We start from the raw sequence: 18839 nt of genomic DNA on the forward strand, positions 1-18839 counted from the left end.
TTAGATTGTACTTTTCATGAAAATTTACCAGTAAAAACTTTATAAAAACGATTTGTTACTGGTCTTTGTTAGTTAACTATGTCGGTTTAAAATTCCATTAAGTGCTATAAGTTGCATTAAATTTTTTTAAAGTTTCCTTCTTAATTTATCAGCAAAAATTTATTAGCTAATAAAAATATGAAATTAAAATTATTCTTTTTTCCATCTTGCGTTCACAAATCATTATGGGAATATCTATTTACAGTTATACATGAAAAAAGCGTGTCTGCGATGTTATCGTCATGCGATCATTTGTAGATTCTTTATTTTTTACCACGATATTTTCGACGACGATGTTTTTAAACTGCGAAGTTTTTGAATCGCTTTATTTTCGACGACAATATTTTGTACCACGATGTTTTCTCATTGCGATGTTTTCACCCACGATGTTTTGTAGCACTACGTTTTCGTCCGCATTGTTTTTGCCGCGATATTTTCGGCTATAACAATTTTATAATCAATTTACTGATTGCGCGTGCATAATTATAAAATAAAAAAAATAATCTCAAAATTTGTGAACTCGTCAAGCCCAAAGCTGTCAACTACTGTCATACAGGAAATTTAGTGAAACCTGAATCAAATTAAATGCTTTTTTATGAGTTATAATTTCAATGAAAAGTTATTATTTTAGCTTTTCATTTGTGCCGTTCAGCAGAACGTGTTTTAAATTTGTACGAGATAATCAAAGATTTGGAAGAACTACTTTTATTGCAAAAGGAATAATTATAGTAAGAAAATTTAAGTTAAGTACATTCAGGCTTATAAATAATACGTACATTACAAAATCACATTGAATAAAAGTAAATCCATAAAAGTAATTCTTTAAACCACTAAAGAATTCTGCGTAATCATGGGCTATGAATAGAGAAGAATTAAATTGTTTCTATTTCTAGCAATTAAAAAATGAATTTTCGTTGTGAATGTAATAAGAATACAAAGACTGCAGATATTGCTTTCGAATTTATTTAAAAAGCCTTTTCTTTCTCTTAAAATATGGATGGGAATAAATATTTTGCATTTTTGATCGTTAAAAAAGACCGAAAACATTAATAAATTACTGAAAGAATGGAATTTAAAACACGTAAATGACAATTTAAATACCAGTTAATCTTAGACATATTTTGCTTTGTATTTTCAATTATTGAGTCTAATTCAGTTAATAATAATGCCATTATAACTACTAAATTTATAATTTAACAATTATGTATAAAATTACACGTATTTATTGATATTTTTTGCAATTTTACTACCAAATCTGAAAGTGTAGTATTTCATAACAGATTTTTCAAATCAAGAATCAAATTCAGTTCTAATGTTAATATGCGGTTCGAGTTTAATAAGAACCTTTATGACATTTTCATACATTAATCGTATCTTGATGAAGTTTACTCCGCTGTTCAACTTTTAAGTTTGCTAGTTCCTGGGAAAGAAAACTCAGCTGTAATAAATTACATGAAAGCTAAAAATTTACACGAAATATCTTAAAATGCTTTTGTTACATTTTAGAAGCTCTTTAAACATTCTTCTGTAAACATTCCTTAAACATTCTTCTCTACATTTGGGGCATTGTCACCATCTAATCAAAGCAGTACCATACTTCAAATCAGAGCTCACTTAATACACATTTCGACGCGATATCGTGCAAATTACGGACAAATACGCCTCCGTTAATTCTGGGAAAATTAGTTTTACAAAATTAAAATTCTGCGTTTGTCTGTCTATAACCTTGAAGTCGTTCACGGAATTTGCTTCCACGTGAAGATAAGGGCTCAGTAAGAAAACCTTTTCAGTTCTTGAAGCTAATTAACTATTTTGAAATGTATTCTTTTGTAATGTAATATTCTTCCGTGTTATTCTTACATATTATCCCGTTCACTGGAAAAATGAAATATCTTATTTCCAAATTTTAGTTCTAGTATAGAATTGAAAATTCAGCTTCATGAAGTTAAATATTCAGGTATGATTCAAAAGAGGTTTTCGTAAATCTTCAATGTACTTTAAAGAAGGTCTTCCAACCTTGAACTTCTAGGTTTTCTCGAAAGAATATATGTGAATATATTCATCAAGAAATGAATAACAGTAGAATGGTATGATATCAAGTACAACCACGGGGCCATACATTTAAGAGTTGTTCGATTCTATTGTTTTTTGTCAGTTACTCTTTTTCTAAAAAGTTCTGTAAAACTTTACCTTTTTGTGTTCATTTACCCTTTTGAAATCTGGCTTGCTGTAACTACGCGTTTGAAAGCCGTGATGTTACACGAGTAAGTATTATTTTAATATATTATTTTTATTACAACAAAAAAGCTCAGTATAAACAGGACATTACTTCACCATAAACGCAGTACCATGTTCAGATTTTTATCAAACACTATTATCCTGTATTATTTTTAAAGAAATTTAAAAATTTAAGAATCTGCATGTATATTCTACGCACTCCTAAAAAAGGATGTTATCAATAGCCATCAATTTTGAATAACTTAGTCTTCCACTCGAATATATGCAGCTGGAAGACTGAATATTGAATTTGTTTTAATTTTCATTTCGTATATTATAAAGCATTTGTATAATCCAGCCGTGACCGGTGTTGCAGTCTTGCCCGAAATTAATTGACTCGGATTAACCTTTTTTATTGATTTATTCACACGCACAACGTAATCTATATACATTTTGTAAAAATAGAGATACATCAGTAAATAGAATTGTTACATTTATAAAATTACTACACTGAGCACTCCAACTTACCCTTTTCCGACTAGAGGGCGCTACCTCTTTTTGGCATTATAGTTTTGAAGGACCAGCCACTACAACATTAATAAATTTTGATTATCAAATTCAACGATTTTGAAAGCGAGCTGTAGCAACATTGTTCAGAATAGAACATTTTTATTTCTAATGTGTGAGACTGTAGACATGGAAAAATATAAAATATTTATCTTTCAATTTTAATTAACTAACATGGATCTATGAAAACAATGCGCTGCCTCAGCATGAAACAGAATACGTCTAACTTCCAGGCGCCAGCGAATTATCATTCAGTAAAACGTATGGAACTTTCAAATTTTATTTGGAAGTTATTCATTGATAAACTAAGCAATTTAAAAGCTATAAACACAATTCTTAATAACGTTCTTTTCCGCTTATTAAGGTGATTTATTTAAATAAAGTTTTATTAAAATCAAGAGATGTATAATTGGAAATATTCGTTATTTTTTTTTTAATTGCACTAACTGAATGAAATCATTATATACTTTGTTTTTTTAAGCTAACTATTTTAAGCAGTTGGTCGCACACACAAAAAGCGTTGGTAATAAAATTACAAACAAAAAAAAAAAAAAAAAAAAAAAAAAAAAAAGATTTTAATAAAACTGAACATTGATACGATGAAATAAAAAAAAACTGATAAAAAATATTAAAATATATGCCAGCATTTAACACTGTATCAAGAATTCTTAACATATGCTGCTTTTTAAAATTTTGTGATTTTTAAAAATTTAGTAATAAAGCTAAAAAAAAAAAAAAATCAAGAAAAAAGGGTTGGCAAGAGGAAAGACAAAAGCAGACTGGTAGAGATCAGGGGGATGTAAAAACCTTGAGAATTCTTTTTGCACGACCCTTAAATTTCGAAACCTCTCAGATATTTTTAATTAATTTTCATCTGTTTATTTATTTGTTTTTGCTTTTGTATAGTTTATTTCTGTAATTCGCGTTTTGAGAATTTTTATGGTCACTAAAATGTAAAGCTTTTGATTTCTGAGTTCCTCAGAATATAAATTAAAAAAAAAGAACAATAAAAGTTCCGAAATAGTTAAATATGCAAATATATTGTAAGATTTTTATTTCGCTTTACTGTATGCCTCCGTGACTTAAATAGAAAGCATGGGAAGGCATCGAAAATCCAGTTTAATCGGAAGGACCATAATTTTGGGGTATACAAAGCAGATTTTTCAGTTTCCTGATTTCACAAAATTATCCTGAGTGGCTGTATACAGCGATCCCGAAACAAAAATGTGGTGTACGATAATTTGTCACCACCAGGGTTGACAACTGATTCCTGCATTCCAAGTCGCCTTTTTAGTGAGAGAGTACGTACTTTTCTCCGGCCTTACCATGTGCCTTTCATTCTAAATCGAGTCCTGGAGAAGGCATTGCACATTTTTCATATTTCCTGCTCCAGTAAGTTTGTAATGGCTTTGCAGCCTCTATTGTTATTACCGTAATGTAGATTTAAACTTAGATAATAGACTTTCTATCAATGAATAGTTTAGGATTTCTGTACAAATGTAATGTTCGCATAAGAATTAATTAACAAAACCTAAAATAACTCTTGTCATAATAACAAATGTTTGTGTAATACAAAATGCTTTGAGAGGATTGATAAAATTTGAGAGGATCCTGTTACAGGATGATAACGCAAGACCACACAGGGCTCGCATCGTAGATGATTATCTTCAACAACAAACAGTTATGCCCACCTTACTATATGTTGTATATTGTGGGTAAGTTTCGTAAAATTCTACATGTAACTTTTTCAGTATTCGTGATTTTTATGATTTTTCCTTAATTTATGATAACCAGTGTATTTGCTTAAGTAGCAAATATATAATTTTACCAAAACTTAGGACATTTGCAGTATTTAGTTACAATCGGCGAACAGTTTTTCTGTATCATTAGAGTGTTATATCAATAGCGTTTTCACTCATGATGTTAGGGTATTTAGTACAAAATTCGGTAACATATATGTATGTAATTTAGGCTTTAAAATTACTATTTTTACATCGGAGACATATGTGTACGTAATCTAGTGTTTTCACTGATGATGCTGTTGAGTATTTAGTACACATGCGGTGACATATATGTATGTAATTTAGTGGTTTGACGGATGATGTTGTGGTATTTAACACAAAATTCTGTGATATCTATGTATGCAATTTAGCCTTTAAAATTATTATTTTAATTACGGAGACATATATATGTATGTAATTTAGTGGTTTCACTGATGATGTTATGGTATTTTGTACAAAATTTGGTGATATATATGTATGTAGTTTAAGCATAGCATATATGCATATAATTTAGGCTTTAAAATTATTGTTTTTATATTGGCGACATATATATATGTAATTTAGCGGTATGTAATTCGTTGACATTTCGGAGAAAGAAAACATTTTCACTCGATCCTTGCATTTGTCTAAAGAAGGGCATGAATACTAAATAGCTGGTATCTCATTTGTATAGAGGGAATTTTTATTCTGCCTTTTTAACTGACGGTTTGTTTACAAGCTGTGTTTTTTACTTCAGGAACGAGTTTCAAATTAGCAGTCTAATTTGTAAACTAATTCCTTTAGGGAATCTCGTTTGCATTTAAAGTAGTCTTCAATGAATACAACGTACTTCACTAAAAGTCAAAGAAGTACATCCTGGAATAAAGGGACGCTTTTATTTATGGAGAAAGGTACAACAAAATTCTACAAATTTGGTATTTATCCATGCAGCTCACGCGTGGCTTTAAAATTATTGTTTTAATATCGCTGTATATTACTTCATCCACATTTTGAGTTCATAATTTTTATTGATTTTAAAGTATTTGTTTTACTTACAACAAAAATCGTAGAAAAATCCATTTATTTCCCCAGCAAGTATCTCTGCAATGCTGAAATTCTAAATTAGTAGCTAATCGAATTAGTGCCTTAACTTCTCTTTAATACCCCATCGGAGTTTTCTTGTATCTATCTGAATATAATTCTTTAAACATAAAAATATTTAAGTAATGTGGTCCTTAAGATATCACATTCTCCAGTTGTAAATATTTTATGAATGGAATGTTATGAATGAGCACAGGCATACATTCCAGAATAGAGTTTCTAATTTCCACTAGCCTTATCTTGTGATGTATCTTGTTTTCGAGAAAAAAACTAATTTTTTTAAACCAAAACATATTTAAGGACTTTACAGAATATTATCTTTTAGACAAAGTTTCTCAAACTTTTAATTTTTTAAATCTAAAAAAATTAATTTATTTATTAAATCGTAAACAGAATTTGATCTGGCACGTGAAAAGTTTTAAAAGTGCTTAAATACTGATTGGGAAAAAATGTATTGAGCAATTTTCGAAAGATTCCTGTTATTTAATAGGATGCATACTTATATTATTTTTTTTTAATTTATCATAGTTTCTCCCATCTACAAAATTTTAACTTCTTCGTCGAAATGAGAAATAATTAAATTTGATTCCAACGGATGAAATGCATGTTAAGTCTTAAACATTTTGCGTTTCAAAATATCGCTCTTTGCGCAATAACACTAGTTTTATAGCAAAGAAAAATAAATTTTAATCACATCATATTTTACAAATATATTCAAAGCTATCAAATTTATTACTTTAAAAATCTTTATCACACACTAACTTAGCAAAAAACATAGTAAAGTGTTCATATAAAAATTTTCAAACTATATTTTGATTAAAAATATACCATATGAAGGAAAGAGACATATTTGATTGAAGTTTGATATCTTAAATCATCGGGCTTATATAAAATCGATAGATCAAAATATCAATCAAAATGGGCAATAGCAAAATGGGCAATAGCATTTCCACTAATGGAATTTTCTTCTTCAGTAATTTTCTATAGTGTGCCATCAAGCGATAGTTTTAAATATAATAATGATGATCATTACTTTGACAAAAATAGTATATAATCATTTATGACTTCTGGTTCCCTCTGACCATGAAGATGTAAAGATCCAAGGATAGGGCACATTAGGAAAGAGAGATATAGATGTATAAAATGACGAAGCTGAATAGCTAGCTGGAGCTCAAGATATTAGAAGGTCATCATACTATTTTCGAAGAAAGAAAAAGCATTCATGAAAAAATTCCTTACCCACCTCCCTCGTCGATTTCTTCAGTCTCGGGTTATTAATCATGAATTGCTGCGGCGAGACATTGTTCGACTGAAAGCATATGAAAGATATCTCTGTTCAGCGATGAAGAAAAATACGTTATAATTCATGTTCTATATGAAATTTTCTCAATATGTTCCACAGCACAAACTTACTCCAAGTTGTTGCAGTTGCTACCAAAAGGTACAATTCCTTTTAAAAAATATAAATTTTAGATGCAGTAAAGAACAAATAATTTCCATGTGTATATTTCAAGTATCAAACAAAACTGAATAAATTAAATGTAAGATTTCGTTAATTACAAATAATAGTACACGAAGAATCCATTTTTAGTATATCATTCTTTTCATAGCTAATAATTTCTACAAATGTTTAACAGTTAAAACGTTATAAAGGTAATTAAGAAGATACATATTTCCAGTTTGCAATTATAATAAATTGAATAATGTGGTTAAAAATGGTCGGCGAATAACTATCATACATTAATGGATTTAGAAAACTACACTTTAATTAAGGTATGGCATATAATTATGATAAAACACGCTGGACTATAGGTTCTAGGTAGGGAAGCTGGCTCGTATCCATATTATACATAAGGAAAGCGATTAAAATGCCCATACAGCAGGCCGGTGCGCCAGGAATCGAATTCCCAGTGTTCAGCGACTTCACGGCTATTCTAAGTATCAATTCAAATTATACTGATAATATTTAGATTTTCATAAGAACATTTATTTTGTAATGACTACGACTGATCAGTACTGAAAAATAAATAGCTTGCAAAGAAGTTAGTATTTTGGAGCATATTAAATACCCATGTGTCCACAATGGTCATCAGGAATGGTAAAAGTGATAACAAATTCATTAGGTGTTTGAAAAAAATTAATGAGAATGAAATATGCGTAACTGCCAATATATTTAAAATTGCATAAAAAGTGGTACAAAAGAATAAAAGTGTTTATGATCTTTAGGCATAAATTCATGTATGCAAGCTGGATGGAAACAATATGGACCGTAATTTACACTGAACTAATACATGCATTAGTATAAATAGCCATATTCCAGTGGAAAAGAAAATTAATGTTGTTAAAAACATAATACATGTTTAATAATGCAGAATTAAAAACATAATAATTAAAACATTAAAAATTGGGGGCACAGCTGATTTTTAACAAGAAAAGATGCTACAATTTCATAACAGATCAATCTGAATTTGCGAAATTTATTAGTCAAATAATCCTTTATAACCTTTAGTGAAAATAAAGTTGTAATAAAGTTGTATGAATGCTATGGAATTCTCGAAAGAAAAATCCCAAGGACATTTAGAGAGACAAGACTAGAGATCCTCTCAATACTTATGCCTCTTTTGAACTCAATCAAAAATATCTGAATTTCATAAAGAGAGCTTGAACATAGCTTCACACTGACAAATACAATCGTGACTTTATAAGACATTTCTTCCGCCTTCTTAGCGAGCCTTCGTGGTGTAGTGGTCTGCACGCTCAGTGCGTAATTGAGAGGTCCACGGTTCGATTCCCGGCGAAGCCTTTGCTAACTTTTCCTCTTGCCTGCTTCCGAAATAAACCTAATGTCTCTACAACTTCACTAAGAGTTTAATTGCACTTAAAAACTTAAAAAACTTAATGTTTATAAAATCTGTAAGTTATTCTTTGGGATTATTTAAATATTATTTATCGTTTTTATTATGAATTTAATTATTTTAGTATTAATTATTTAAATACTAATTTTAATTAATTTAATTATTTCAACATTATTCATTGTATATGAAAGGATAACATCCGACAACAAAAGCAAGCATAGAATTCGGGAAGATGTTATTGAAAAAAACATATGCCCACCTAAATGTTTTTGTGAACTGTGTAATATGAGGATTAATTCACTTTCATGGTAAACCATTTTCTTTATTTACTGCGTTTATTTTCTCCGATTTGAATTATAAAAGGTGATCCATAATTTAGAATACCTTTAAATATACTTTCAGACAAAGCAGTATGTATGTATAAATATTAAAATTTAAAGTAAAAAGTTACAAATTAAATATTTAGAAATGAAAATTACATTCAAAGTCCTATATAAAGACCAGAAACAAGGGCAGTCTCGATTATTTGAAATATATGATCAAATGTTTTTGATTCCTGCCAATTGAAATCCTGCCAAAGCAAATTTCTTGTCGAAGTAAATGTGAAATTGATAGAGCAAATTTTCTCAAAAAGGAAAAATTAATATATTAAAGTAAGTATTAAAATAGTTTAATGAAAAACAATGGGCCACTTTCTCTGATTTAGTATTTTTCAAGCTCACCTTCAAAGGGCTTCTCTTTCATAAAATCGCTCCTTTTGGTGTAATATTGTGGATCTTATTAGTATTCAATTTCTAGGGATTTTAGCTTCATAATGAATTGCTTCCACTTTTATTTTAGTTCAAAATATTGAATCCACCTCTAGTCAGGAAACTATCAGAAAAGAACACTTCTGTTTTAAAAATACTTTGGAGTAGGTCTTTCGCTGATAACGACTTATCACTGGCAGATATGCGAAGAAATGGTGCTACCTAACCTGAATGATTGTGTGTTCCTTATCTTAAAATACATATGTATTCGTTGTTCAAGACAATTTACATTATCTTTATTTGAATACGAAAAGTTACATCGCGTCCCCTCAAGACTGCAACTTGCATGAAATCGTAATTCACTTTTTGGAGTTGATGTAATAAAGATGGTTTTAAATAGAAAAACCTAACTTCACTTGGTCAAATGACTCCTAATTTTTCTCCTTTTACTCTTTGTTGAGCATGTCTGTTTAATAAGACCATTCTCTCTTTGTATGCAACTCTATATATCTTGAGATGAATTTATTTTGTCTCTCTCTTCTCTTCACTAAGAACTACCACTCTTTACTTATTATTATTTATGTTTAGTATATTATTAGTTTCTTATTTATGTTTAGTATATTATTTCTACTTTTATATTAAAATAAAATAAGCTTCATTTTTAAACACGGGATACCTTACTGAACAAAAGCGTAAATCTTAAGTCTATAACAAGAGCAAGCGTTTTGGAAATGAGCGATAATATACTATCCCTTTCACTAGACAATGTTTTGCTATTTGGTAGAAACGTCAAGAACTAACAACGTTCATCATTGTTCTCAACAATATCCCGCGTTGAAGATGGTATCGTCGGCGAGGGCGGGCGAATTGAAAACTTGTAATTTCAATAATGTTTTCCCCCTGTCATATCTTATGCTGTCATTAGTCCTGTAGAATGCTTTTCTTTTCAGATGTTTTATGCCACCAGCTGCCGTCATACCTGTCCCGTACCAACGTCATTGATAGTTTTACAATGCCTGGTCAATTTGGGTAGGAAATAACTGGGTGTTGCCATTCGAAAATATCAAAACGTTTTCACCATGAGAGTTCTATTGTTTTAAATCATCATAATCTGAACGCATACGTTCAAAATAACAGTATCCGAAATTTCATTTCGATTGGTTGCGCAGATAGGCTGCTAGAAGTTCATGTTTCGTTGAAATATTTTTATGAATTCCTGAGTATGATTCCTTTTTATGAATTTATAAATTTTTATGAATTCCCTGTATATAAGCGGGAGGAAAGATGAACATTCAGGTTTTCTTTCCCCTTTCCAGTGAAGTACCACATGTACAAACTATACTGGAGCTTGCAGAGTTCCTGTTAAATATATTCATTCTAATGCCCGTCTGCAACAGGAATCACAGATGTTTACCATGGACTTCCCCTTGTTAACAAACTTTCCATACATTTTTCCGTAGTTAGGACAATCACCCATTATCATACTAAATAATAATTCAAAACCATCCATTTATATAAATATGTTTTAAATATCCCATATGTAAATTGAGACATTATAGTTAATTTCAAAGATTTTTAATTCTTCAAAACTATAATTAACAGCTTTTTTCACATAACATTTTTCTTTTAATTAATGGCTTAAATTAAGCAATATATTTCTAATTAATTTCAATACATATTGTATTAATCCCCGATTTTACTAACTACGATAACTTTAATAATTAAACATTAAACCTATTAATTTTGCAAGGAATCCTGAACTACGTTCTCTAATAATATTTCTAAATTTTCGTTTATTCCTTATTTATTACATATCTACCAATTACATTACTCAAGTCTTAAGCTAATGCTTGTTATTCAAGTCAATAGATAAATGCATTTCGTTGAAGAAATAAGTTACATATAGTAAGGCTATTATATATTGTAATGTAATGTCTGATTGCTTTTATTTGAATCACGCAGTATAAAATTTAATTAACTACAACGTATTAATTAACTTGTCATTGATTAAGAGCCCGAATTTTATTTACGCATTGTTAATAGCTCGATGAAACCCTTCAGTATTTAAACCTTGCGTAAATATTTAATACTATGGTTCTATTTTTGTGTATAAGAATTCTACATCCGAAAGGTAGCGACATCTTAACCTTGTAATTTTGTAAAATGTGAGGTAATTAATTTGAATTAAGAACATACAAAAAATTGTTCTTGAGGATAATTATTAGGAAAGCAAATGCGTTAAAATATAAATTTTTTATTAAAAAAAGGTGTAACTTTTTTTAAATGTATTTGATGATGGTAATGATGGTTCTTATGATATATTCGAAATTTTCTCATTCATCACATGCACAGCGTGCCCATAAATGTCTTACGGGGCTTTTATTTTAAAACGGTCTTACCGTCTTACGGTCTTACCGTTCTTCGTAGATATACACTTCTATTTATAAAAATGTTTTCAAAAGAGAAATCTTCAGATTTTGGCTTTTTCAGCTGAAAAATACATTTTTTTTTAAAATTACGAAACACAAATTTTTGCAGGGTCAACTGTTATCACAGTTGTACAATTGTTTACACTCGTTTTAAGGAATAAAATCAAAAAGTTGGATTTTCTTACGGCTAAAATATGCTAAAGTATTTCATTTCAAATTCTGAGATCATTTTTATAAAAAAAATTCAGGCTTCACATATAAATTGAAATCGAAATATTTAAGTTAATATGTAATTAAAAATAAAAAATCAAGTTAGGAAGTATTTTCGGATGTTAACAAATTAAGTGACGAGTATTGATTTATGAATTTTAGTGGAAATGTTTTAGGGAGATTATATTTACGCAGACCTATAGAATTTGTCTTTCAGAAAACTCTGACAAATTTCAGATATTGGTGCATAGTCAATTCGTAATATTATTCGGAAATATTAAAAAGTATGTGTAGTCAAAAGCATTTTTTTTTGATTTGAAGACAATTAGTTACAGAATTTTAGCACTTAAACTATAGGTAGGAAAGTCTTACTTCCTACCTCCATGAGTCGATCCATGAGTCGAACGGCAATCCGTGTAGCACTGGTGGGCGGCGTTTTAACGACTAGACAAATCTCCAGGCGAATAGGTCAAACCCCCAAGAGTAGCACCGAGACCAGGTAGTGGTGACACCTAGGGCCCGGTTCAAAAGGGGGGGAGTAGGGAGAAAGTTAGAAATCCGTTTTTCACGGGATTGGGGACCGAGCTTCGATAAAAGACGTTATCTTATTGCAGAGTTACCTTTCGACCTTAGAACTCTGGCTCGGTGTGTATAAAATCAAAATTAATGTCGTAAAATGTGCTGCCACCATGTTCATCCGAAGAAATATCCCAAATTTACCCAACTTAATGCTCTTCGGTGAACCCATTCCCTGGGTCTCTTCTTACAAATATCTAGGTGTTTTACTAGATTCAAAATTAACTTGGCAGCCTCACATCCGCAAAATCATAGCGGGTGCGACAGCTGTCAAAACCGCCCTACGCCCCCTCTTAGCTAGTCATAGCGACCTGTCAACTGATAACAAAATCTTGCTCTACAAATCAATGATTAGGCCGGTTCTTACGTATGCGTGTCCCGTATGGGGCCCATGCGCACTGACTAACAGAAAACATGTCCAAATTTTTCAATCTAAAATGCTTCGGCAAATTCTAAAAGCTCCGTGGTTTGTACGGAACGAAGAGATTCATAACGACCTTAAAATTATGCCCATTAATCGCTATATACAGCGACTTTCGGAAAAATTTTTCAAAAATATTCAACGTGTCGCTAATCCTGTGCTTCATATGCTACCCGTATACGATCCTGCAGTTGCTTCTTCCCGAAAAAGACCCAGAGCGGTACTTAATAGGGAATATTCGGCTCTGCCATTTAAACGGGCTAGATATGAGCACACTGATAACCACGTGAATAACTACCTCTCGTTCCTTAACCCCCCCCCCCGCCTCTAAAGTTCTTTAATGCACACGGCATTAACTCGAGGAACCTCCTTAGCGTTTCTTTAACAAGAAACATCACAGTCAAATAGGACTGATTTAACACACTCTAATCTTTCAACTACAATAAAACTGGAAAAGATCTCTTAAAAACTGAAAAAGATTCTTTTAACTTCAACTTCTCTCTTCCTTTAAGAAGGAACTTTCTAAGGCGCTTAACAGCGTCCTTTTTGGCTCTTAAAAACCGCAATGAATAGCGGTCAAAAATGAAACTTCTCCCTCCCAGCTGATCACTGACAGAACCACTTTTTCGACCTGTAAACAGGTTCCCCCCTCCCCCCCCCACCTCGAAAAGCGCGCATCGGAATTCCCCTGCGTGTCCTTCATCTGACGTATGCAAAGAAAATGATTATCAAAGTTCAAGGAAACTTCACCTTTTATTTTTCTAGTCAAAATTTTCTGGCTGCCCCTATCTAAATTATTCTGGCCCTTTTACGGCGCAAAATTAAGACCATCTGAGTTTTTTGCCTTTTTTTGACTCAGTGTGAAGGCACTTACTCCAAGTCACTCGGCTTATCAAAATTTTTACCTTATTTGACAATACCCTCTTTCGGACGATTAAATTTCCTTTGAAGATGTGGAGGTAAAGGCGTAATTGCCTATGAACTCCGTAAATTGCACTTCCTTGATCCTTGACGTTATCTAAATTTCCTAGGTGACTATTGGCTCGATCTACCCCTTACCTGAAACTGGAGCTCTCAGTTTTAAATCCAGTCCGTGTAATACCAATTTGTAGGTGAAATAATTACATTATTATTATTATTATTACATAATAAAAACAGCTTCAAGAAAAATTTGTTAATACATGTTTTTATTCCTATAACAGGATTGCATAGCTTTCTTTAAATTTAAGCCAAGTTTGCTTTTAGATGTTAATGATCAATGCTGAACCGAAGGTTCAAAACTTCAAATAGTATGTTAAGTTTAAAAATTCGAAACATCACTTTTTAATTTCAGTTTTAAGATTGTAGATTATAATGCATCCACTGTCCAATATTTCGTATCTTTTAATATACTGAATTCAGTAGATATTTTTAAACGTAAAGAAAAATATATTCGCTGTGCAATACAACATTTTCTTTAGTGCAATCTCTGAGAATACCAGTTACGAAACGCTAAGTATAATTGACATTTAGTAGATGTTTTTGTTATATACGTATATATATATATATATATATATATATGGAAAAAATAAAAAAAAATGTAATTATTCCTAGAATTTTTGCGCACTATCCCACAGAAAGTTCAGAAAATGGGTTTCTTTACAGAAATACATATATATTATTTAATATCATATATTTAACTAAGTAAGGCTATTAAGAATTGACTATAACTAATTTAATTTAGATCACGAAAATCAACTCTTGTAATCATGTTTCTGTACTTCTATAGATATAAAACCGTATTATCAAATTTCTATAAACTTCCCATTATTTTATAACCTACAAATATTTTACTGTTACACTGGAGTTTTCTATTTCATCTATCCAGCAAAATTTATCAGAGGCAGAACAGAAAATCCTATCTTTTGTGGCAAATAAAATGTAAGTTCGGTATGGTGCGTAATGAAGCTAGCGTGAACTTAATCGAAATTCCAGCTTCGTACTTTAGAAGGGATAAACTCGTCAGATTCGAGGTTTTTCATTAAGGATAGTCTTTCGCCTTTTAGAAGGAGAATCTGTTATATTGAGAGAAGATAGAAAGAGGGTTCGAGGGAAGAAACTTGAAATCTTTTTTCTCATTACATCACAAATTTATGTTTTCAGTAGCACATAGCATATACATTATAAGAATAAAGGAATAGAATTCCTGGCTTAGTAATTAATATAAAAAAAATTCTGAAATGTTTCAGATATTAACGGTAAACCCAAGAGCATTTTTATGTTTTTGTACACTTTCGCTGACCTCGCAGTCTACCAGTCTGCAGTTGCACTCACTTTTGCATATTAGATTTTTTTTTTTTTTTTTTTCAGCTTTATTATCAAGTATCGTTTACTTCGCAGTTACATCATACACAATTCAATAGGAAAATCAAAAAAATTAAAGAAAAGAAAATAACATAGCAAAATTTGTTTAAAATTCCCGATGAAGTTTAAAATTTTTAATTTTTAAAAATTTTTATTTTTTCATTTTATAATACCAATTTTTAATTTTCTTAGTAAGAGGGCTTACATTTCTTTTTCTTTTAATTACTAACGTTTTGTGCATTAACGTTACTTGTTAAATATCACGTTCTTCGCTCTTACGTCACATAAAATTTAGTTCAATAGCAAAGTTATGAATTATTAAGAAAACATATCTTTGAATTTTCGAAAGTGTCTTGCACTCTAAAGGAGAAAATGTTGCATTCCGTAGCGTTTCGCCGCTGTTTGCTTTTAAGTCATTGAGTTTGTTAATCAAAAGTTCATTAAAGGTTTAAAAGATGTGAAATAAATAATAAAACAATTTCGAAATTCAAAATTCGGTCTTCCAAATGCCCATGTTTGGTTGGAGCACTATGTTATTCAAAATTTGATGACTATTGAAACTTTAATGCCCTCAGTTTGTTAAAAAATCATTAAACTTTTATAAAATATGAAATATACAATTCCAAATTCAAAACTACGTCTTCTAAGAACACATATTCAGGTGGAGGACTACGTTATTCAAAATTTGATGGTCCTAGCTACAGACGTTTTTCAATGGTGCCAAGAAGATTCTTATATGCAGCAGGTTTTTCATTATTTAAATTCTTTAAAAGTAATACTGGGCGATAATAGGTACCGTTGATTTTTATAATGCAAGAAGCATATATACATTCATATATATTTTTCATTTTTCTTTAAATATAATATACGGCGATAATATTTGGTGGCAACAATTTGAAAAGTGATTCGGACATTTAATGAGGTTCGACATGCCGTTTCGAGACTAACAATCCTTCTGGAGTAACGCCCATTTGGGCTAAAAATCTGAAAGCGCTCAGATTTTAACGGTCACACAAAAGGATTTGTTAAGGTTTTTCTAAGCTCTCGCTGAGCTAGCTATCTACGAGTCTGCTGTTGCATACACTCCTGCTAGCAATTTATTACGGTCTTTTTAGCGTTATTATAAAGACATCATTTCCTTCGCACTTACGCCATATACAAACAATATACAAAGCAAAATTACAAACATTTTAAAAACAGCATGCATTTAGAATTCTAACGGAGTGTTAAGTATTGGCATACATTTTTCTTTTTCTTTTTTCAGTCTTTTTCTAATTTTATCGTATTAATGTACAGGTTTAGTAACAAGGCTTGCAAAATATTTTTATCCGTTTATTATTAATGTTTTCAGTGTTTTTATTAATTATGTATCATTACGCGTTTCGCACTTATGCCACACAAAGTTGAGAAGCAAATCTCAAATTATTTAAAAACAGCATATCTTTAGATTTTTCCATATATAGTCTCGAGTGCTAAAAATAACACAGTTTTAATTAGCACAGTGTTGTCTCTGTTCGCTTTCACATTGTTCCGTTTGTAAGAAATTCATTAAGCTTTTATAAAATATGAAATGTAAAATCCGAAACACATATTCGGGTGGAGGACTATGTTATTGATGGTCCTAGCTACAATCTTTTTTTCACAGTGCGTGGAAAATGTCTGCATGCATGCAGATCGTTCATTATTTAATTTCTTTAAAATTAATACAAGGCGATGATATTTCATTGCAACAATTTGAAAAGTGATTCAGACACTTAAAGACAGACGCCGCAAAATCTCGTTTCGCGAATAACAACTCAGTAGCCCATTCGGGCCAACGTTCTTTTGAGTTAAAACATAAAGGGAAAAAGAGACAGCATAATTCTCCCTTTTTATCGAATTCAAGTCCTAGAAATTTCTCTAGCTTAAATATATATAGCTGTTTCTACAAATAGCTTGAGATTAAAAATCCTGAATTACGTAAATTCATCATATAAAATTTATAAAAGAAAGAAAGAATAGCTTTTGCTTTAGAAGTTTCAATTAAAATAAGATTTGAAATCTGTGTTCAATAAAACTCAAATTGAGGGTTAAACGCTTAAAAAGTACATCTGAATTTATTTAGAAGACACAATTATCTTATTTATGTTAATGGAAGAACGAAGTAAAGCCTGGAATTCACAGATTCAGTTTTTTCAGCAACTATTTGACAGAAAAGTATTTGAATAACTGTTCAAAAATCTTTCAGCTTATCAGAATCCTTTAAATTCAGACTGCAAAGGGGGAGGTTTTTTTTTTTTTTTTTTTTTTTTTTTTTTCAAGACTTCAGATAGATAAGCAAAAAATATGAAATTCTAAACCTTCTTAAGAATAGTTATAAGAGCCGAAATTTGTGTATTTTAAACATTTTAAAATCACTTTCACTATGTGATACTCTACTTCCTCGTGATTATATCATTAATCGAATTATTTATAAAATCGTGTAAAGTATACTTGTTCCAAAAATAAATGTTAAAAGACGTTAAAAGGGCTCATTTTCCCTAAGTTTGAATTAAAATATTTGTAGATTTGAAAGTTGAAATTCGAATTTTGAGATTAGGCTTCAAAAGATTGATTAAATGTTTAGAATTCGAAGCCTGGAATGGCGAAGAAAGCGCAAAAATTTGAACTCCCAAACTTCGAGATATTTTCAAGATTCAAGGGTATAAAGATGTATTGCAAATTAAAACAAGTGCACTATTTGATACAAAACTACACATGATATGACAATTGGTTTCTTCAAAGTTAGGAAAATGCGAAATTTGTTACAATTAATTATATATCAGTCTTAAGCATAAAACGAAGCTAATTGCATACCAGTTACAGTCTAAAGACGGTGACAATGTAAATCTAGAAAGGAAGGATTCATACACTTACATCACAGCTCTGATTTTCCTCGCATGTCGCTTGTCTATTAGTTGTTTCCTGACGGACAATCTTACGTCTGTAAGTATCTATGATTTATAGCCTATCCCTGACAGCATTTCTCGTATTGCCCCTGACAGCTCTCAATTTCTTTGCTTAAATGTCTGGACTTTTTCCCGGTCTACAAGTCTGAATCAATCTGCCGATATCATCGCATCTATTTATACCGTATGTACGTCCTCTGTAACTAATAACAGCAATCCTTTATATATCTTCCTTCATGTATCTGTTCGTTTCTCAGTCTTTATTCGTATGTCTGTAATTCACTTGTCATTCTGAGATTTATTGTGCCAGGGAAGGACCATAGTGCATATTCCCACTAATATATAAAAGTGAAAATATTTGGTACTGAAACACGCAAGCCGGATTGATAAACGGATTTGACGTTCTGGGTGTACATAGGTCATACGTCATACCTAAATCCAATTTTAGTTAGGAATCAGAAAAATTGAACAGAAAAAGTTTAGTTGAAACTTCAATTAATTTTAAACGAATTTCTATACCGAAGGAGGTGTAATATTTGAACTTAATATCTAAGGTTTTCGTTGGAAAATAAAATCAGAGACATGATCATATCTCCGAAGTTCCTGAAAGAATAGATTGAAAGGGTCTAGAACAGCGGCTCTCAA

At 30.8% G+C, this 18839-nt stretch overlaps 1 protein-coding gene across 8 annotated transcripts in view; it reads right to left on the reverse strand.

Annotated features, from left to right (window-relative positions):
- The window catches only part of LOC118196463 (cell adhesion molecule Dscam1-like), a 1288074-nt gene that overhangs the window by 757038 nt on the left and 512197 nt on the right, over positions 1 to 18839 (reverse strand). The window contains exons 1-2 of one of the 8 annotated variants that reach the window (XM_085816869.1): positions 9262 to 9413; positions 6928 to 7134 (exon numbers count right to left, since the gene is read on the reverse strand). The exons of 4 other annotated variants lie outside the window; for them this stretch is intronic. Coding sequence is in view for 3 of the 4 variants with exons in the window: in XM_085816865.1 (XP_085672991.1) it covers positions 6924 to 6966 (43 nt within the window). In the remaining variant the exon portion in view is untranslated. Of the gene's footprint in view, positions 1 to 6923; positions 7135 to 9261; positions 9419 to 18839 lie in introns of those variants that run through there. 3 more of the 8 variants (XM_085816865.1, XM_085816866.1, XM_085816867.1) reach the window with 3 other exon arrangements.

Source organism: Stegodyphus dumicola, chromosome 5 (assembly GCF_044657685.1).
Source record: "Stegodyphus dumicola isolate Sdum_Otavi_A_Nest chromosome 5, ASM4465768v1".
Taxonomy (NCBI): domain Eukaryota; kingdom Metazoa; phylum Arthropoda; class Arachnida; order Araneae; family Eresidae; genus Stegodyphus; species Stegodyphus dumicola.